This window comes from Sus scrofa, chromosome 5 (assembly GCF_054392235.1).
Source record: "Sus scrofa isolate SSC_HxYL_T2T_F1_AM1 chromosome 5, Sscrofa_HxYL_maternal_Yorkshire_Landrace_v2.0, whole genome shotgun sequence".
In the NCBI taxonomy this organism is placed as follows: domain Eukaryota; kingdom Metazoa; phylum Chordata; class Mammalia; order Artiodactyla; family Suidae; genus Sus; species Sus scrofa.
This window is the reverse complement of record NC_139387.1, coordinates 53638725-53660918: the sequence shown is the minus strand read 5'-3', so window position 1 is coordinate 53660918 and position 22194 is coordinate 53638725. Positions and strand designations below refer to the sequence as shown.

The 22194-nt window shown below is 37.2% G+C and overlaps 1 protein-coding gene across 9 annotated transcripts in view; it reads right to left on the bottom strand.

The window, feature by feature from the left end:
- INTS13 (integrator complex subunit 13) overlaps positions 1-22046 on the bottom strand; it is a 36087-nt gene extending 14041 nt beyond the window's left edge. For 6 of the 9 annotated variants that reach the window (XR_014845192.1, XR_014845191.1, XR_014845193.1 and 3 more), the window contains exons 1-9: positions 21834-22046; positions 20662-20897; positions 18462-18536; positions 11163-11365; positions 10707-10787; positions 6984-7074; positions 5001-5129; positions 3355-3439; positions 89-178 (exon numbers count right to left, since the gene is read on the bottom strand). Coding sequence is in view for 6 of the 9 variants with exons in the window: in XM_021090951.2 (XP_020946610.1) it covers positions 89-178; positions 3355-3439; positions 5001-5129; positions 6984-7074; positions 10707-10787; positions 11163-11365; positions 18462-18536; positions 20662-20886 (979 nt within the window). In the remaining 3 variants the exon portion in view is untranslated. 9 annotated transcript variants of the gene reach the window in all.
- Between the last annotated feature and the right edge of the window lie 148 nt (positions 22047-22194).

The following is a 22194-nucleotide window of genomic DNA, read 5'->3' as shown; positions in this document are numbered from 1 at the left end:
CAAAAAGAAACAAATGATCCCTACATAATCCCTAAAGAACCTTTTGATTTATTATTCTTTTCTCTTTCAATCATCTTTAAATACCTACCAATGTTATTTGTCCTCGGTGTGCACCACTTCAATGTGATTGTTTCTTTAAATGAGCCTTCTCTACTGCTGCTACCCAAGTGGTTATCACCTTTAAAAATAAGTTAGAGAAACAGTAACATTACTAAATAGATCACAAATTTCAAATGTTTACCAAGACTTCCCAAAGCATTTAAGATCTATAAGAGAAAATAGAGAACTTTTTTTATAAAATCTCCTAGAAAAATACCAAATAGAGTTTGGCTATTAGCTATGATTACAATAAATACTTTTAATTTTCCTCCAAATTTCTCATTAATTAATCACTTCAGTCACTACACTAAAAGTCAACAGCAAAGATTTTATAAAGAATCTATATCTGCTTCCCTCTGACACCAGCAAATGATAAAATAACATGGTTAATGTTTTCAGAGAAAGCTTCAGGAGTCTAAAATGCACAGCTGGATTATACTGAATCCCAATACATTTATTTGAAGAAACATAAAATGAGGGATCTATAATGAAAATATATTAAGGAGATACAACAGTGAGGATTTTTTTGCCTTAATAAAGTCTACAGTAAACAGATGTTAAAATAATAATGAACACCAAAGTCTTAAATCCCTCAAAGTCCACCATGAGGGTTGGAATCAACTTCTTCCAAACACCTGTTAATGCTGACATTTTGATCTCTTCTCATAAATAAGAAATATTTCTTAATAGCACCTAGAAAGATGAATCCTTTCCAGAAGTGTTTTTAACTTTCTTTGCCCAGACCCATCAGAAGAATCACTATGGCAGGCATAGCTTTACAAAGCATATTTCTTACATAGTAAGTCTTGAAAGTGAATACTACTCCTTGATCCATGGGCTGCAGAATGGATGCTGTGTTAGCAGGCATGAAAACAATCTTAATCTCACTGTACATCTCCATCAGAGCTCTTGGGTGACCAGATGCATTATCAATGATCAGTAATATCCTGAAAGGAACCTTTTTTCTGACAGCAGGTCTGAACAGTAGACTTAAAATATTCAGTAAACCATGTTGACAACAGCGATGCCGTTATTCAGGCTTTGCTGCTGCATTGGTAGAGCACAGGCAGAATAGATTTAGCATAATTCTGAAGGGCCCTAGGATTTTCAGAACAGTAAATGAGCACTGGCTTCAACTGAAGGTCACCAGCTGCACTGACCCCTAATAAAATTGTTCGCCTGTCATTTGAAGCTTTGAGGTCAACTAACTTCACTATAAAAGTCCTAGATAACACCTTCTTCCAATAGAAGGCTGTTTCATCTACACTAAAAATTTGTTGTTGTATAGCCACCTTCATGAATTTATCTGAGCAGATCTTCTGGGTAACTTGCTGCAGATAACATCAGCATGTGCTGCTTCACCTTGTACCTGAATGTTAAGTTTCTTTTCTTAATCCACGTGAACCAACGTCTGCTAGCTTCAATTTCTCCCTCTCTATCTTCCTTACCTCTTCCAGCCTTCACAGAATTAAAGAGACTTAGGGCCATGCAGTGGAGTAGGCTTTGGTTTATGGGAAGGTTATGGCCACTTTGATCTTCTATCCAGGTTACTACGATTTCCTCCATATCAGCAATAAGGCTATTTCACTTTCTCATCATTTGTTGGGCTCAATAAAGCACTTTTAATTTCCTTCAAGAACTTTCCCTCTGCACTCACAACTTGGTTAACTGGTATAAGGGCCTAGCTTTCAGTGTACCTCAGCATTTGACTTCCTTACTAGGCTTAATCATTTCCGGCTTTTTTTTTTTTCTTTTTTTGTTTTTTGTCACCTGGGGCACATGGAGGTTCCCAGGCAAGGGATCTAATTGGAGCTAGAGCCACTGGCCACAGCCAGAGCAACACCAGATCCAAGCCGCATCTGTGACCTTCACCACAGCTCATGGCAACACCGGATCCCCAACCCACTGAGCGAGGTCAGGGATCAAACCTGCAACCTCATGGTTCCTAGTCAGATTCGTTTCCACTGTGCCACGATGGGAACTCCCCCATTTCCAGCTTTTTTTTTTTGTCTTTTTGCCATTTCTCGGGCCGCTCCAGCAGCATATAGAGGTTCCCAGGCTAGAGGGCCAACCAGAGCTGTAGCTGCCGGCCTACGCCAGAGCCACAGAAACATGGGATCCGAGCCGTGTCTGCAACCTACACCACAGCTCACGGCAATGCTGGATCCTTCATCCACTGAGCAAGGCCAGGGATCAAACCTGCAACCTCATGGTTCCTAGTTGGATTCGCTAACCACTGAGCCACAATGGGAGCTCCTCTGGCTTTTGATTTAAAGTGAGAGACAGGAGTTCCCATCATAGTTCAGTGGTTAATGGACTTGACTAGTATCTATGAGGATGCAGGTTCGCTCCCTGGCCTCGCTCAGTGGGTTAAGGATCCGCCGTTGCCATGAGCTGTGGTGTAGATCACAGATGCGGCTCAGATCCCATGTTGCTGTGGCTGTGGTGCAGGTCAGCAACTGTAGCTCCGACTGGACCCCTAGCCTGGAAACCTCCATGTGCTGCCGTGTGGCCCTAAAAAGACAAAATAAACAAATAAATAAAAAAAGTGAGAGACAGGCAACTCTTCCTTTCATCTGAACACTTGGAGGCCACTGTAGGTTATCAACTGTCCTAATTTCATTGCTGTATCTCAGGGGATAGGGAGGGCCAAGGAGAGGGAAAGAGATAGGAAAGAGCCAGTAAGTGGAGCAGTCAGAACATACATAACATTTATGGAATAAGTTATCTGCCTAACTTATTAGTTTGGTTAACTATGGGTATGGTTTGTGGTGCCCCAAAACAATTACAATCGCAAAAAACATCACTGATCATAGAGCATCATAACAAATATAATAATGATGACAGAGCGTAAAATACTGGGAGAATTACCAGAACGTGACACAGAGATGTGAACTGAGCAAATGCTATTGAAAAAATGGCACCAACAGACTTCCTCAACCCAGGTTTCCACAAACCTTGACTTCATAAAAAAAAAACAAAAAAAAAAAAACTCCACAGCATCTGTGACATGCAATAAACAAAGCATGATAAAATGAGGTATGCCTGTATTTGTTCCATCAGACTAGTTTTTCCAAACTAAATTCAACAGAACACTAGATGAATGGCCATTAATAGGTGATATTGTCAGATAAGTTTGGAAGGGATGGACTAAAGTCAATCAGGTTTATTTACTCAAGAACTTTTCAAAGCTATTATTAGTAGACATTTCGTATATTAGCGCTTAGAAAATACTTCCCAATGTCTCTTACTTACCGCTTTTCAGGAAATCTACATGTGCATCTTTGTGATGAAGCAGCTCCACATCATAATTGGCAGATGTGTTAGCATGTTGCTCTTCCTTAAAGGAAATTTTATAATACTTAGTTTTGTTTCATTAAAATAATGAAGTTATTATTCATTTTGTCTATGTGAGAGCAAATACACTCAACAATAAATGCCTATAACAATGGGATAGTTTCCTCAGTAATTCATCTATTTAAAGATGCACTAATTTTCCACAGCAATATAATCTGTATTTAAAAAAGCTAGTTGCTATACATCAGTAGTAAAGTATTTAATGATTTTACCTATGTTTTGTTAGAATTAATATAGATGACTCATCTAGAAATTTTAGAAGTTTTTTTACTCTCAATGCACTATCCTGCCAGTACTGTTTATACACAAATATGATGTAACTGAAGTAGTTCACTCAATGTGAAATAGTTGCTTAAAGGAGGAAATAGCATCTTTAAATACCTATGGTAAATGAGCAAACACAAATTATGTAAAATAGCAAATACAGATGCTGAACAAGTTTAGTAACTTGTTTTTGCTAAATAGTAAACAGAAACTTCAATACTATTTATCTACAAGAAAATGCAATGACTGAAGAGTTACACCAATAGCACACCAATATGGTCAAATTTAAAAAGCAAGGTATCTGTCATCCTCAGCATATTTTTCTTATAACTCGTGAAACTGTATATATTAAAGTGTACCTATTATGCTATTTTACTTGTTAAATGCTTCCCCAATTAACATGTCAATCAAACTGTTCTATTGGTTAAGGCTATAATTTCTATTAAAGAGCCAACCAATGGTATAAGGAGGAAATTAATAACAAAAAGATTACATTTGTCCTGCAATTTAGTTTTCATCATTTGGCAGGAAAAAATGAAATTAGACTTAAAGAAAGCCAATTTAAATTTTTAGATATAGTGGCTACTTTATATTTATAAACATAATCAATAAAATTAAAATCCACTCATTAAAAATTCTTATAAAGCTTTCCCTGGGCCAAGCATTATGCTAGTCCTAGACAACTAAATGATAATATAATGAAAACTACAAGGTAGAAATAGATTCCTAAGAAAATCCATTAGCAAAATCATAAAACTCATAAGGATGGTTTTTCAGCTAGAGTAATAAACCTGTTTGAAACTATGAACTATTTTTCCCTAGTTAGACTTATTAATTACAAACACCTTTATAGTGGGTAAGCAAGTACAAAAATATAGGAAATAAAACATCTACTAGAACACACAAAGTAAGTAAAATCTAGTAACAGCTGTCAGGAAAAGAATCACAGAAAAAGTAATCATTTCAGATAAAAATTATATTTTGATGAAAATCATGAGAACAAAATTAAAATCAAACAAGCTGATAAAAAGCCAATTAAAAAAAGTTGATAAAAAGTGTTCTTATTAGAAAGAAAAATACAGCATTTTGTTCTATGATCCTTTCTTGCTGCTTTCATCATTTACTAACCTGGTCAAAGACACTGAATGTGGGCTAGCAAAACAGAAAATATAATATGGGGAGAAAAAATTAAGGTTCATTAAAAGAAATAATACATGTCAAACAAAATATTTAAAAAGCAAAGCAGCGCTTTCAGAATAGCAGGAAAAAGAACTGCCTACCTTCATTGGAATATTTGTAATAGTAGTTGAAGCCAAGTCAAAATGCTGCTGTACTAAAATATTTAATTTGGTAGCAAGATGCCGTCCTGCACGAACACTATGTACTTCACTGGTTAAAACAGGAGACAACTACAGAAAAGTATGAAAAAAAAGTAAGTTAACACTAAATATTTTACTTCAACCCATAAAAATTGAGTACTTTTACTTTTGAGAATTTAGAAAAAAAAGTCCAAGAGTTCCCATTGTGGCTCAGCAGTAAGGAACCCAACGAGTATCCATGAGGATGTAGGTTTCCATCCCTGGCCTCGTTCAGTGCGTTAAGGGATCGGATGTTGCAGTGAGCTGTGGTGTAGGCTGCAGAGGCAGCTTGGACCTGGTGTTGCTGTGGCTGTGGTGTTGGCTGGCAGCTGCAGCTCCAATTAGACCCCTAGCCTGGGAACTTCCATATGCCACAGGTGCAGCCCTAGAAAGACAAAAAAAAAACCAAAAAACCGAAAAAGTCCAATAAATTAACCATGATCATTATTTCAGCAATTTATTTTTATACATTCATTCTTTCAAAAGACAGGCAATAAGGAGAAATTACTGTATTAACTGCCAGAAATTGTATGAGCTATTGGAGGATACAGCAGTGAAGAGGCAAAATCCCTGTCCTCTTGAAATTTAAGAGTGGAATAGTCTTTGACCTAAACACATATTTTAATTTTAAATTTTCCCTTCTTTTTATCTATATGCAAAACTGATTTGAAAACGCCCATAGAAATATTATTGTAGAAAAAATAATTAATTTTGTGAAAAGACAAACCTAATATGAAACTACTTACTACAAAGAATGGAAATCACTAAAAACATCATATTTTGTCACCCATAAATGCAAAAGTTTATTATAACAAAGTAACACAATATTTCACTCATTCCAGGGTAATAATATTTATTGCAAATAAGTTTTTTACTCATCACAAAGTAAAGCCAATATATTACCATGTTACCAAGGGTTAGAAAAAAGCTAAAAAAAAAAAAGACTTAGGGAGTTCCTGCTGTGGCGCAGTGGCTTGTCTCTGTGAAGGTGCCAGTTCAATCCCCAGCCTGGCACAGTGGGTTAAGGATCCAGCACTGCTGTAGCTGTGGTGTAGGTCGTAGCTCCAGTTTGGATTTGATCCTTGGCCTGGGAACTTCCAGAGGCCTCGGGTGTGGCCAAAAAAGAAAGAAAGAAAAAAATGGACCTTTACTCAAAATTACCTAAAACACAACGAAAAAGATAATGACCTAAAAAAAATCAACTATAAAAAATTGATAGACAAAGTTAATATTTCAATGTTTATATTAAATAATGCTAAATAAAAAAACAGATACAGGTACACATTTAATATAATTATAAAAACACATGTATCTGTCTTTCTAAACAAAGACCATTGATGGAAAATATTACAAGTGAATCCATTTAACAATCATTAGATTCATCTTTTCCTTTAAAATTGTTCAAATTTATTTAAAAAGTAAACCAAGGCTGGAAATTAAGTTTCAAAAGCAAAAAAAAAAAAAAAAAAAAAAATTAAGTTTCTTTCCCCTCTGGATAGGCAAAATTAACTTCTTTGTTATAGGAGTGTGTTTTGATTAAGGAGTGTATTATTTTCTTAATGAGGGGAAAAAAAAAGATTTTTACAGAATAAAAAGTCATTAAAGCCAATGAAATCTATTACAGTAATTAAAATTTGAGGAACAATACAAATTTTGTATGGTTTGACAACACATTTATTTAAAATAAATATCAACAGGTAAGCAAAACAGAAAACACTTCAAAAATCTACCACTATAACATAAAGAACCAATCTAGGTGTTTTGCCATACAGGTTGCTTTCAAAACTCTAAATTTATATTCAGCAGAAAATGTTGACAATGTGATCATTTTCATGCTAAACCTTCCCAGGTTAGTTTTTATTAATAATTAACAATGATCTTTTCTTCCATTACTTCTGCATTTACCTCTTTTTTAGGACGATCAGATACAAGGCTGTCTTCACCAACGGGGTAGGTATGGATCAAGACCAGCTCACACTTCTGAATCTGCATGAGACTTAAAGAGAAACTTCTCACTTAGACTATAATACATACTATGTAAAGAACTCAGGTAGGTAAACTATAAAAAGTTGAATATATCAAAACAGTGTTATCTCTACAATCAGAAACTACAGTTAACATAAATGATTTAGCGATTCTGGGTCTTTTGTTGTTCCATATAAATGTTTGGATTGTTTGTTCTAGTTCTGTGAAAAATGTCATGGGTAATTTGATAGGGATTGCATTGAATCTGTAGATTGCTTTGGGTAGGATGGCCATTTTCACAATATTGATTTTTCCAATCCAGGAACATGGAATATCTTTCCATTTCTTTACATCTTCTTTGATTTCTTTGATTAAGGTTTTATAGTTCTCGGCATATAGGTCTTTTACCTCTTTGGTCAGGTGTATTCCGAGGTATTTGATTTTGTGTGGTACAATTTTAAAAGGTATCGTATTTTTGTATTCCTTTTCTAATGTTTCATTGCTGGTATACAGAAATGCGACTGACTTCTGAATGTTAATCTTATATCCTGCCACTTTGCTGAATTTATTAATCAGTTCAAGGAGTTTTGGGGTTGAGTCCTTAGAGTTTTCTAGGTATAGTATCATGTCATCTGCATACAGTGACAGTTTGATCTCTTCTCTTCCTATATGGATGCCTTTTATTTCTGAGAAACAAAAACCAAGCAGGAGGCATAACTCTCCCAGACTTCAAGAAATACTACAAAGCCACAGTCATCAAAACAGTGTGGTACTGGTATCAAAACAGACAGACAGACCAATGGAACAGAATAGAGAATCCGGAAATTAACCCTGACACCTATGGTCAATTAATCTTTGACAAGGGAGGCAAGAACATAAAATGGGAAAAAGAAAGTCTATTCAGCAAGCATTGCTGGGAAACCTGGACAGCTGCATGCAAAGCAATGAAACTAGAACACACCCTCACACCATGCACAAAAATAAACTCCAAATGGCTCAAAGACTTAAATATATGACAGGACACCATCAAACCCCTAGAAGAAAACATAGGCAAAACACTCTCTGACATCAACATCATGAATATTTTCTCAGGTCAGTCTCCCAAAGCAATAGAAACGAGAGCAAAAATAAACCCATGGGACCTCATCAAACTGAAAAGCTTTTGCACAGCAAAGGAAACCCAAAAGAAAACAAAAAGACAACTTACAGAATGGGAGAAAATAGTTTCAAATGATGCAACGGACAAGAGCTTAATCTCTAGAATATATAAGCAACTTTACAACTCAACAGCAAAAAAACCAATCAATCAATGGAAAAATGGGCAAAAGACCTGAATAGACATTTCTCCAAAGAAGATACACAGATGGCCAGCAAACACATGAAAAAATGCTCAACATCGTTGATGATAAGAGAAATGCAAATCAAAACTACCATGAGATACCACCTCACACCAGTCAGAATGGCCATCATTAATAAATCCACAAATAACAAGTGCTGGAGGGGCTGTGGAGAAAAGGGAACCCTCCTGCACTGCTGGTGGGAATGTAAACTGGTACAGCCACTATGGAGAACAGTTTGGAGATACCTTAGAAATCTGTACATAGAACTTCCATATGACCCTGCAATCCCACTCTTGGGCATCTATCCGGACAAAACTCTACTTAAAAGAGACACATGCACCCGCATGTTCATTGCAGCACTATTCACAATAGCCAGGACATGGAAACAATCCAAATGTCCATCGACAGATGATTGGATTCGGAAGAGGTGGTATATATACACAATGGAATACTACTCAGCCATAAAAAAGGATGACATAATGCCATTTGCAGCAACATGGATGGAACTAGAGAATCTCATACTGAGTGAAATGAGCCAGAAAGACAAAGACAAATACCATATGATATCACTTATAACTGGAATCTAATATCCAGCACAAATGAACATCTCCTCAGAAGAGAAAATCATGGACTTGGAGAAGAGACTTGTGGTTGCCTGATGGGAGGGGGAGGGAGTGGGAGGCATCGGGAGCTTGGGCTTATCAGACACAACCTAGAATAGATTTACAAGGAGATCCCGCTGAATAGCATTGAGAACTATGTCTAGATACTCATGTTGCAACAGAAGAAATAGTGGGGGAAAAACTGTAATTGTAATGTATACATGTAAGGATAACCTGACCCCCTTGCTGTACAGTGGGAAAATAAAATAAAAACAAAAAAAAAAAACAAAAAAAAAACCATAAATGATTTAGAAACACTGTATAGTTGCCGTACTCATACGAACATTTAATGAATAATTTAGGTGAATTTAGTTCAAATGCAAAAATGATAACCTTTTATGTGTTCAAAGGATAAAATAAAGGGAAAATTCTTGTAATCTGGTATAATTTTCAACAGGTAACTGCCACAGAGAAAATGAATATAATGTGTATTAATTTAGCTGTTACTAATGCTTAAGGACAAAATCAGGCAATATTACCTATAATTGGTTATTTCCAAGAATACAGGATTTGTTATTACTCCCAACTTATATAATATTTATTTTTTGCCCCCTCCAATTTTTTTTTTTTTTTTTTTTTTTGGCCGCACCCATAGCATGTGGAAGTTCCCAGGCAAGGGATCAAACCCATGCCAGAGCAGCAACCTGAGCTGCCTGCAGCAACAATGCTGGATCTTTAACCTGCTCTACCACGACGGAACTCCTATTTTAGAGTTGATGGTTGACAAAAAACATTTCAGGTATAAATACAGTGATTCACAATTTTTAAAGGTTATACTCTATTTATAGTTACTATAAAATATTAGCTATATTCCCTGTGTTGTACAATATACCCTTGTAGCTTATTTTATACCATGTTATACATAATAGTTTATACCTCTTAATCCCTTCCCCTATCTTGCCTCTCCCCATTCCTCTCCCCACTGGTAAACAATAATCTGTCCTCTATATCTGTGAGCTAACTTTTTTACTTTAAAACTTCCAAACCTACAGAAAAATTGAAAGAAAAGGTCTATTCATTGAATGCCCATATATCCTTAACTTAGACTCACTGTTAGCTATACTTGTTTTCTCTATAAATTTCTAATAGATGCACTCTTTTATTTTTTACTAAGGCATTTGACAGTAAGTTGCAGAGGAAATGATACTTCATTCCTAAATACCTCAGCATGCTCCCTTCTTCGAGTGAGAATAATCCTACTCATTAACAATAACACCAGTACTCCATCTGGAAAATTAAACAGTAGCTCGATCTAACAAAGACGCCATACTGCAACTCTCCCAAACATGTCTTTAGTAGCTTTTTTCTTTAAAAAAAATTCATACAGTCCAACTAGTTGTTATGTTTTGATCTGGCACATACTGAATAATGCACCAACAATTTGCTCATTTTACAGATTTGTAATACAAAGTATGAGAGCAAGCCATCACAAAAATACGCATTATTATAAATTATTTAATCCTTCTGCTCACCTTTTCTGCTTTTCAAAAAGTAAAATTTTAAAGGGAAAGAGAAAATGGGACAAGAAGTTTCCGATCAAACAGATTTTTGACTAATTTATAGAGCCAGTAGAGAATTCAAGAGAATGCTACCAATTACTGTTAAAATTGCTGGAATAGTTACAATGAAATATATATGACTATAAAATGGATTATACTCACTGATCTGAATTTGCAGCTAGTTTGTTATGCTCGTGAATTGTTTCCTGGACACAGTCCTCAAGCATTCGCACATGACTATCACTATGGCATAAGAAAGATAAAACCAACTTAAAGAAACAAACAGTAGGAGAAAAAAATTAAACACACTTTTCAGCTGTAGTATCTTGTTATAGGTACTTAAAATTGCTTCAATAAGGACTGCCTTCAGTGTGTTCATTCACAATACCAAAAAACCAGCTGAATGAAAAACTAGTGAGAGAAGAAAGTCAAATTGATTTCCATGATAAACAGTTTTCACTGAGATGCATCTTTATTTTAGAACTAGATAAACATAGCTTCAATATTAGAAAGGCCAATGCTTAAATGCTAACACGTTGTCCCTGCTTTTTAAAATTAAAACTGCAACAGAACATTAAAATTTCCCCAGTGAAAGAATTACTGTGATTAACATCTTACCTTTTTGCGTTAGTAATGCAAATTATCCGTCCTCTATTTCCAACACGTTCAGCATTTTCCATTAGTAGGGTACGAGCCTCGTGTTGGTATTCTGTAATTTTACAGAGGGTTTCCACTGCTGCAACGAGACCATGCAGAATACTGCAGCATTCTGGATCTGCACGTGGATTAGGAGGCCCAACAGCAGCTAATGCTGCCATCAGCTAAGTAACAGGGAAAACAATTATGTTGACAAGAATAAGCACAAGTCAAAGACGTTACAAGCAAAGGAAACTACAGACCAATGTATTTTAGAAATATGGACACAAATATTTTAAACAAAATACTAGCAAAATGAATCCAGCAACTTATAAAAAGAAATATGCACCATGACTAAGTAGGACTTATCCCAGGAATGCAAAGTTGATTTAATGTTCAAAAATTAGTTAATGCAAATGATATCAACAGAATTTTCAAAAATCCCATGATCATCTCCATAAAACACAGAAAAAGCATTTAACAAAATCTAAAACCCTTTCATGATAAAAACACTCAACAAACTAGAAATAGAAGGGAACTTGCTCAAGCAGATAAAAGGCATCTATAAAAAAACCTACACATAACATCAAGCTAAATAGTACATGTGTGGTCCCTCTAAGATCAGAGGGATGTCCATTCTCACCATTTCTATTCAATACTGTACTAAAGGTTCCAGCATGGGCAATTAGGAAAGAAAAAGAAGTAAAAGGAATTCAGACTGAAAAGGAAGAAGTAAAATTATCTTTCTGCTGCAAATGAATCATTTTCCTTAGAAAATCCTAAGGAATCCACTAGACATTTTTTAGAAATAATTAGCAAAGTTCAGCAAGGTTGCAGGATACATGATCAACACACAAAAACCAACTGTACTGCTATACACTTGCAAAGAACAACTCCAAAATGAGATTAAGAAAACAATTCCATTTACTAAAGCACTAAAAAGAATAAAATGCTTAGGAATAAATTTAACAAAGCAAAGACAAATTTTATATTCTGAGAACTATAAAATATTGTTGAAAGAAATTAAAGACCTAAATGAACAAAAAACATTCCATGTTCATGGATTAGAAGACTTAACATTGTTAGATGACACTATTACACAAACTGAACTACTGATTAAATATTATCCCTGTCAAAATCCCACTTAACTTCTTGGTAGAAATCTTCAAGCTGATTCTAAAATTCATACGGGATTGCAAAGGATCCAGGATAGCCAAAATAATCTTTAAAAAGGACAAAGTGTGAGGGTTTGCTTTATACGTGCATAAAGCAACACACACACACACACGTACATATACATACATATATAGGGAGGACCCATTCAAAACTAATAGTGGTAGGGATATACAGTGAAGTGCTGGTAAATCAGCTCTCCAAAGGAAAAAGAAACCCTAATTTGTGGTGTTTGCCAATATCTATGGTTAAATACTCCTATAATTGCTAATTTCAAGCTTTCACTAAATGTAAAGTTGACAGGAGATATACACACTCAGTTCTCCCAAGTTGGTATAAGCAGGCTCCTGCACGCCACTAAGTGGGACTGGGAAAGGGGCCACAACATTTTTCAAGGAGAAGCTTTTACTTTTACGCTCACACATACACACATATATACATACCTACGTATACATACAAATACATATGTAAATTTTATTTTTAAACTACATAGGGGAGTTTCCACTGTGGTTCAGAAGTAACAAATCCAACTAGTATCTATGAGGAAGTGGGTTCAATCCCTGGCCTCGCTTGGTGGGTTACAGATTCGGCACTGCCAGGAGCTGTGGTCTGGTGTAGATAGCAGACACAGCTTGGATCTGGCACTGCTGTGGCTGTGGTGTAGGCCAGCAGCTGCAGCTCTGACTGGACCCCCTAGCCAGGGAATCTCCATATGCTGCAGGTATGGCCCTAAAAAGACAAAACAACAACAACAAAAACCCCCAAAAACTACATAGGTATTATCTATTCACGAAAAGTAATCAAAAAAGAAAGAAAAAAATACTGTGTATACATGACTATATAAAGTTCCTAGCACTTAAGAGAAACATAATAATAATTTAGGGGAGGGGTGTTGTGGTCCTGGGAAAGCAACAGAAAGAAAGCTTAACCTTTAGAGTCAGATAAATATAAAATGAAATTCTGGCTCTGCCTTTTAAGATTGTGTGACACTGGTCAATTTCTCCTAGCCCTTTTCTTAATCTGAAAGTGAAATTAATAACAGAAGCTGTTATTAGTATGGGGATGATACTTTCAATTTTTTTTCTTTTCGCCAATAAAAACAAAACCAAACCTCCTGAAATCTGACAAAGTTTTTTGTAATAAAATATATGACATACAGGATAGAGTTATGAACTGTAACAGAATGAGCCCTTGATCCAGGTACACAAGTCAAACTACCTCTGGAACTTGTGGGCCTCTCAGTTCCATTACCTGCACAAAGGAGTCAAAGGAAAAGATGTCTACAATCTTTCTAGCCTACATATTCTTCAATCAATCCACTTCAATTATTTCTCATGATTACTCACAATAACCAGAGTAAAATGCAACATGGATAACCATAGCTAAACATTAAATGTGTTAACACAGGCAAGATTATACATAATTTATACAAAGTGTCGATTATTTTATATCATCTTAAACATCAGTGATTTGTTATATAGTTGCCTTCACAACTGGAGTTTCCCCTTCTGGTCTCAATCTAAAAGTAATGAGTATGATATAATATCCCTTCACCTTCAGAAAGCAGAAGGAAGTACTAATTCTTCTATCATCAGTATTGCTACCTTTATCAAATACGTACCTTTCACTGCATTGCAGAGATGCAGTAAGAAGATTTATATAAATTTGTACTTATTTTTACTCACATATAAATAGAGAAGCTTCAGGCTTCTTTCGCAGTACTTCCTGACAGAACAAAGCTCTATACATGCTATTTCAAAAAGACAGGAGGAATGTATGGAATACTCTTTTTTTTTTAAGCAATGAGAGAATAAAGAACATTCTGGAGTGATACAAATTCAAAGCCAAGCCAATAAGACCACTCCTTCAGCAAGTTACCTCAAAATGTTTATATATTATATTAATCACAATTATTTTAGGAGTTCCCGTCATGGCTCAGTGGTTAATGAATCCGAATAGGAACCATGAGGTTGCAGGTTCAGTCCCTGGCCTCGCTCAGTGGATTAAAGATCTGGCCTTGATGTGAGCTGTGGTGTAGGATGCAGATGCGGCTCGGATCTGGCATTGCTGTGGCTCTGGCGTAGGCCAGTGGCTACAGCTTGGATTAGACCCCTAGCCTGGGAACCTCCATATGCTGCGGGAGCGTCCCTAGAAAAGACAAAAAGACAAAAAACAAACAAACAAAGAAAAACATTACTTTAAGACCAAACACTGTGATAAACACATTTTCTTTATAAGTGTTCCATTTAAAATACATTTGGATGGGATTATTTCCATTAAAGGGCATCCATTAACGAATTTTTTTTTTTTCTTTTTAGGGCTGAACCTTCAGTTCCTGGGCTAGCGTTCAAATTGGAGCAGCAGCTGCTGACCTATGCCACAGCCACAGCAACGTGGGATCCGAGCTACACCACAGCTCATAGCAACGCCAGATCCTTAACCCACTGATCAAGGTCAGGGATTGAACCCGCGTCCTCATGGATATTCATTGGGTTCGTTACCTCTGAGCCACAACGGGTCTCCCCATTAACAGAAAAATTTTAACATGAAAGAGTTCAAATCATGTATTCAAATATTTCACTTTTGCCTGTCTCGTGTTCATATTCATCAGTGAAGAACCTAGCAGACAAGTCTTCTATCCAACTAAACAACAGCAAAGACTATAATATACCACAACTCAATATCCTTAGACACATGTTTCAAAAACATAAATTTGATGTATTGAGCATGGGCTTATTTATTTCTGCTTCTTCCTAAAACTCTACTAAAACTAAAAGGAATTTAGTTTTAAAAAACAAACACCAAAAGGGAAAAAAAAAATCCATAAATCTAAAAAGATGAAAAAAATGGAGGCGGAGACAAGAAAACAAACAAGAAATGTCAGCAAGGGTGTTTGAAAATGGATGGAGGAAAGGTTATGAATTTAGTAAGACTGACTAATCTGAAATCTAAGTGCCTACGGGAAAAAACCAAGATGATATGCCTTTCTAAATCCAGGAGAGGAGTTCCTGCTGTGGTGCAACGGGATCGGCGGTGTCTCTACAGCACCAGGACATGGGTTCCATCCCCAACCTGGCCAGTTAAAGCATCTGGCATTGTCTCAGGCACAGGTCATAGTGGTGGCTCGGATCTGATCCCTGGCCCAGGGACCTCCATAAGCCACAAGGTGGCCGAAAAAGAAGAAGAAATCCAGGAGAAGTTCAGGAACTGGAGGCATCAAGCACCACACAAAGCAGAGGTGAGACAAGATACTGAAAACAGTGAATGACTTGAAGTCAGAATAAAGAGCAACCTGACTCCCAGTTTTACTCACAACCCACCCATATAAGCGACTATCTCTCCCTGATTCTCCCAGATACAGAATCACATTCCTCAGAAGAAATGAACCAGAAAGGTACCCGGCATGGAAACCACAAAGCACAGCCGAGTATAAGGGTGAGATATTGACCAGTGCTGCATGTAAGACCTTTCTATGATGATGGAAACATTTTCTATCCATGATGTACAACAGCCTTTCCACATGTGACCTAGGGAGCATGTGAAACATGGCCAGTGCTACAGAAAAACTGAATTTTTTACATGTATTTAATTTTGATTGATTTAAATTTAAAGAGCAGCTTTTTAATAGCTAATAGAAGCTACATATGGCTAGTAGCTACTCTACTGGACAGCACAGTATTAGACCAAAAACAGAAAGACTGGGTTAAAGTTCACCTGTTGGATGGTAGAACCTACCCTCTTCCCTGGCTTCCAGAGCTGACAGGTAGAAGACTGGAAGACCTTCTCTGGAGATCCTGCATAGTCCCAGAGAGATGACACCTGGAGGTCTCCCAGGGAAACCAATGAGATGAAGCCACAGTGAAGGCCATTTAGCAATACGTCCTTCACTCCACAACATGCAGATCTTCTAATCTGCTGTTTGATGCCCTACTTTCAAGTAAGGCTGCATAGCTAAATATCAGTAGGCATTTAAGAGAAGCCCCTCAATGTGAAGAGAATGCTGAAATGACAAAGAGATCAAAACTTCAAATAAACTATTAATACCTTCAGATTACACCCATAAAACAAGAAAAGGATATGAACAAGACGGGCATAATTAGAGCATGAATAACAGTTCTTGGAAATTAAAGACATGATCAAACAAAAAGTTCCATATAAGGAAATAGGTAAGAGGCTCAGAAAGAACAACAATGAGAGGACCAATTACAAAAAGAATAAGGAATTTAATCCAGGAGGTCCAACATCCCACTCAGAGGGATTCCAGAAAGAGTTAGAACACAGAGTCAAGAACATTATTCAAGAAACAATACAGATGGGGGAAAAAATGTAATCGTAATGTATACATGTAAGGATAACCTGACCCCCTTGCTGTACAGTGGGAAAATAAAAAAAATCATAAAAAAAAAAAGAAACAATACAGGGAAATTTTCCTGAAGAAGATAAAGCCTAGGAGTGCCCTGGCAATTTTGCTGCTGTGGCGCAGGTTTGATCCCTGGCCCAGGAACTTCCACATGCCCTAGCATAATGAATGAGAAAAAACCAACACCAGGGCAAATTATCATTTCAGGACAAAAGGGGGAAGAAGAGATTCTAAAAGGTTTCAGAGAGAAATTATGAAGAAAAATGGTACTTAACTTCTCAACAACACTGGAAGCTATAGAACAGTGGAGTAAGGGCCTCAAAATTTTGAGAAAAAATTCATTTCCAACCTGAAATTTTTTGCCCTAAGTATCAGTAAACTATAACATAAGTTACATGAATTCTGGAGGTTATATTCTACCCAAACAAGAGATTACACACCAAAACAGAGGGAAAAAATTGGGACCTGAAAAATGGGGAGCAAAGAGGATGACAGCAGTCCACCAGGCCTAGAAACCAACCAACTTAAACTTCAGCCAAAGACTTCAAGACGTTTTTCAAGGAAAAAAAAAAAAATCAAACTGCTAAAATTCAGAGTTGCTGTTGTGGTGTAGTGGTTAACGAATCCGATTAGGAACCATGAGGTTGCGGGTTTGATCCCTGGCCTTGCTCAGTGGGTTAAGGATCCGGCGTTGCTGTGAGCTGTGGTGTAGGTCACAGATGTGGCTTGGATCCCGTGTTGCTGTGGCTCTGGCATAGGCCGGTTGCTACAGCTCCGATTGGACCCCTAGCCTGAGAACCTCCAAGTGCTGTGGGTGTGGCCCTAAAAGACAAAAAACAAAAACAAAAACAAAAGAGAACTAAGCAAAGTAAAGTGGGAAAAGAGGAAATGATAAATTCCAAGAATACACAGAAAGTCAAATAGAAAACAACACAAATCATTATGCTTAAACTTATACAGTGCAGGAAGTCAACTATGTCACAATAAAACCTTAAAAAAAAAGAAATGAAATAATCACATATACTGCTTGGCTTAGCAGTGCATAACACTTTATGTAGACATTAGAAACATGTAAACATGGAATTCTGAATTAACCAATACCTTTGCTGTAACAACATTGAGAAAATCCAGAAAGGGAAGGGGGCAGTTATAGCGGCATGGCTGAGAGGAAGTATAAAAGGTAAACCATCATCAACAGTGATGATAAATAAGGTTTAAATTGAGAACTCTATAATTAGCAGTAAAACATGTTATTTAGAAACATGGAAGTAAAAAGTAGATGGGCTACAGAGATGAAAGGTTGCTTCTAGGAAGTGGAGAAATACTGGAAGGTAAATACCTGTTTCTCTTTTGATTTTGTCTTTTTAGGGCTGCACCCACGACATATGGAAGTTCCCAGGCTAGAGGTCCAATTGGAGAAGCAACTGTGGGCCTACACCACAGCCACAGCAACACCTGATCCAAGCCACGTCTGTGACCTACACCACAGCTCACAGCAATGCCAGATCTTTAACTCACTGATTGAGGCCAGGAATCGAACCTGTATCCTCTTGGATACAGGTAACCCTAGTTGGGTTCATTATTGCTGAGCCACAATGGGAACTCCAGATAGCTAGTATTAGTTGGTATTTCAAAACTGTGTGCCAACACTGTATCGATTTAAAAAACTATTTTACAAAATATTTAAGAAAGTATTACCACATTCAGATAATTTTTAAAAATAGCCACAGCTCAAAACCTAAGCATACCTCCTGCAAATTCTGGTCTTCTTGAGTCCACGAGTTTAAAACATGTGCTCCAGAGTCACTCACAATGAAATTCACCTAAAAGGGTCAAGTAAATAATTAGTATTCAGCTCCAATTTCACTCAGTCAAATCATCTTTAAAATATTTTTATTATAAATATCTTTTAATATTATGTAACATAAACATAAATAGAGAGTGCAGTCTCCAGCTGTTTCGCTGATTGATTGATTCATTCACTTTTATAGCCACAGAATGTCTAGTACAGGCCAGGCGCTATTCTCAGCCCTGGGGATATGGGAATACAGTGATGAAGAGAACAGCTGTGCTGTTCACAATGTGAGAAAGTATAGGGATGCTGGGGTGTGGTGAGATAGAGGGCAGTGCAGGGAGAATATAAACAAAAACAAACGAACGAGATAATTGCAGAGAGTGAGAAATGCTATGAAAAAGAAGTTGTTCAGCTACTTTAGGTTGGGTGATCAGAACAAGGCTCTCTACATAAGTGGCAATTGAGGGGAGTCCAAAATAACCAAAGGAAACCAGTCATGGAGGCGCTCCCTTGTGGCCCAGCGTGTTAGGAATCAGCCATTGTCACTGCTGTGACTCCAGTCACTGCTGTGGTGCAGGTTCATTCCCTGGCCTGGGAATTTCTGTATGCCGAGGACACAGCAAAAGGAAGGAAGGAAGAAAAGGGAAGAAGGAGAGAGAGAAACAAACAAACAAACAAGCCAGTCATGGAAAGAGCCGGAAGTAGAAAATTCCAGGTACAGCAAACAGCAAATGCAAAGGCTTCCAAGTGTGTACCTCAACAGGGTGAAGGTCAGAGTGGGCAGAGAGGTAGGGAGGAAGGTCAGAAAAATAAGCAGTATCTGTATCACATAGGGCACTGAAGGCCAAAAGAACAACTCTGGACTTTACGCTAAATTTTAAAGTAAAATGCAAAAAAAAAAAAAAAAAATACTATCAAGTAAGATGATGACAGTACAGATATATTAGAAAACATATCAAATGATGGCTTATGTTTCCTTTGGGGAGGATGGTGAGATTATTTGTTTCCCCGGACTATATGATCTAATACATCATCTTTTTTCCTAACATCTGTGAAACACTAGTTTTGCTTCCCCAATAATTTTGATAAGTAGCCTTCTCTTCTAAGACTTATCTGAAAGGGACATATTTTACCAGCTACTTGACTCTCATTATCTCACTGAAATCTTGCAACAATCAGAGGAAGTAGGTGTTATGATCACATGGAAAGAAACTGAGGCTTGGAGAGATTAAGTAAAAAGATCAAGGTTACACTGCTGGTAGCTTAATGATGTCAGGACTTGAACCAAAACCTATGCCCTACATCACAATCTTAATGCTGCCTCTCATATATATTGTTTTACCCTACATGATGCACAAGTTACAGGGGGGCTAAAAACAATTTTTATTTTAATTTGGAATATATCTAAATGTATAAATTATATTAGACTCTCTAGGTTCAGCCTTACAGTTACTATCCTGCCTGGGCCAGTCTACAAAGTGGCTAGATCCCAGCCTACTATGCTGCTCCAAATGACACAGAAAGCAAATCATCCACTTGCGGCTAACCAAATGACATTCCCAAAATAAAACAGTTGAGATTCTGAAACCTGAAGATAATTTTCATATTTGGAATTTCTATCAGTCTTCCACTTCTCTTCTTAGTGATAAAAATAATTTCCACTTGGCATTCTTAAAAGCATTTCTTTCTAATATGGCCAAGTCCTGTGGCAGTTTAGGACATTTTCATTAAAACTCTAAGTAGCCAGGCTCAAACTCTGGTTCTGCCTCTAACTAGTGATATGACTCAGGGCTAGCTGCTTCTCTTTATCTCAGGTTCTGCCATCTCTAACATGGCAGTAATAATCATAGCTGATATTCAGATGGTACACACAAACACAATTTGACAAAGTGCTTACAACCAAAATCCCTTCTGCTTAGGCTGGCAACAATTCTCCATGGTCAGTGTTTGTTCCATTCTGGTTATTTTATACTTTGAATACTGTCCCAGCAATTATAGTAGCTACCTCAAAGGATTGATGAGAAATAGACCACATTTTTAAAGTCGTAAATAAACAGTTGTAAGTCAAATCTATAGCAAACTCATATACAAAGAAGGTACTAGGCAGTTAAGTACATCCCCCAGATCATGATTTTACTTGTATTCACACTCACCAGCTTTTTGAAAGGAAATATATCATACATTATTCTACAATATTCCATGGAAGATTCTACTGAGCAAGTCCATAATGATTTAGATATGGGGGCCAAAGGGATGATTCCTTGGGTCCTATTCTTCACCAGCATATCAAACTCCACATGCTGTCTGCATGATTCTGCCATGTAAGGGCAGTGATCCACAACAAATACTGTTTTATGGGATTCAGAAAAAATCTTCATTTTGTTTTAACCTGTAAGGGATAAAATACATTAGCCAAACATACATAACATTTACTATCTTAAATTATTTCTAATGAATGTGTCTTTTCCTCAAGAAGATTTGGTAGGGGACATGAACAATCAGTATTCAAAGGAATTTATCCAACAAAGGACAAATTTAATGAGGTCATGACCATAGAGTAACTATCAATTCAAGGGATGAACTACACCATATTAACCTGTCACAGGCAAGATTACAACCCATGTATATATATATTTTTGCTTTTGGAATGAACTTAAATTTGTCAGAAGAAAACATTTCTACAAATAATCGTACTTGTTTCCCTTACATAACACATAATAGCGACAAATACTCTTCAAATACACTTTTGATGATCCTTGTGAGTTGACATCAATCACATAAAAACCTGCAAACCAACCCAGGTCAGCATTTTTGGGCTTCCCTCCAAAAAAAATCTCAAGACTTCTGAAAAAAGGTTTGGAAACTGGAAAGAGGAGTGACAACAAAAGGGAAGACCCAAACATAAACATTTCCTAGGATAACTGCATTATTAGATTTTCGCATTAGGATAAGGACCTCAAATTCACACTCTCCCCATTAGCTTTAGAAACACCACAGTAATTTATCATGTAGAACAGAAAAACTTATGTGCTATTATCACACTGATGGGAGAAAGAACTTTTAAAACTTTCTTACAAAAACTCCCTTGCTTCGCTAATACAATCTTATACCGAATAGACAATTCACATTCGAAAAGCACATGGTAAACAGAGCAAAAGTGTTCATCAAAACGAACCGATTTTTTACAGCCCGGCCGCTTTCAAACGCATTTCCCCTTCATGCAAAACTCTTCTTTGAGAAACCTAGACACACTCTGCCAGAGGGTGGGGGGTGGAAAGTACAAGGTGAGTGGATAGGGAAGATCTCAGGATCGAGGTTCGCTTACTTTCGTGCCTGGTCTTGCAGTGAAAACGAACAGAGGCTAAGAACCACAGCCTCTCTGGAAAAGGCTGCTGGCTGGGTGGGGAGGGTCAGCGCACAGTCAGGAATGTCTGGTACCAAAGACCGGGGACTAGGTTTTCCCCGCTCATCTCCTAGCACACCGGTCCTTCCCAGGCTTCCTAAATGCAGGAGCGCGCGCGCGCCTGCGCGTGAACACAAACACTCACACACTCGGACTGGCGCGTGCGCAAAGCGCCCTTGACAGCCCCGCCAAGCTGCCCTTCCCCCTCGGTGGGCCAGACACTAAGGTCTCTAACAGGAAGAGGGCGGAGCCAAGGGGAAAAGAATGCCTCCAACCATCAGGA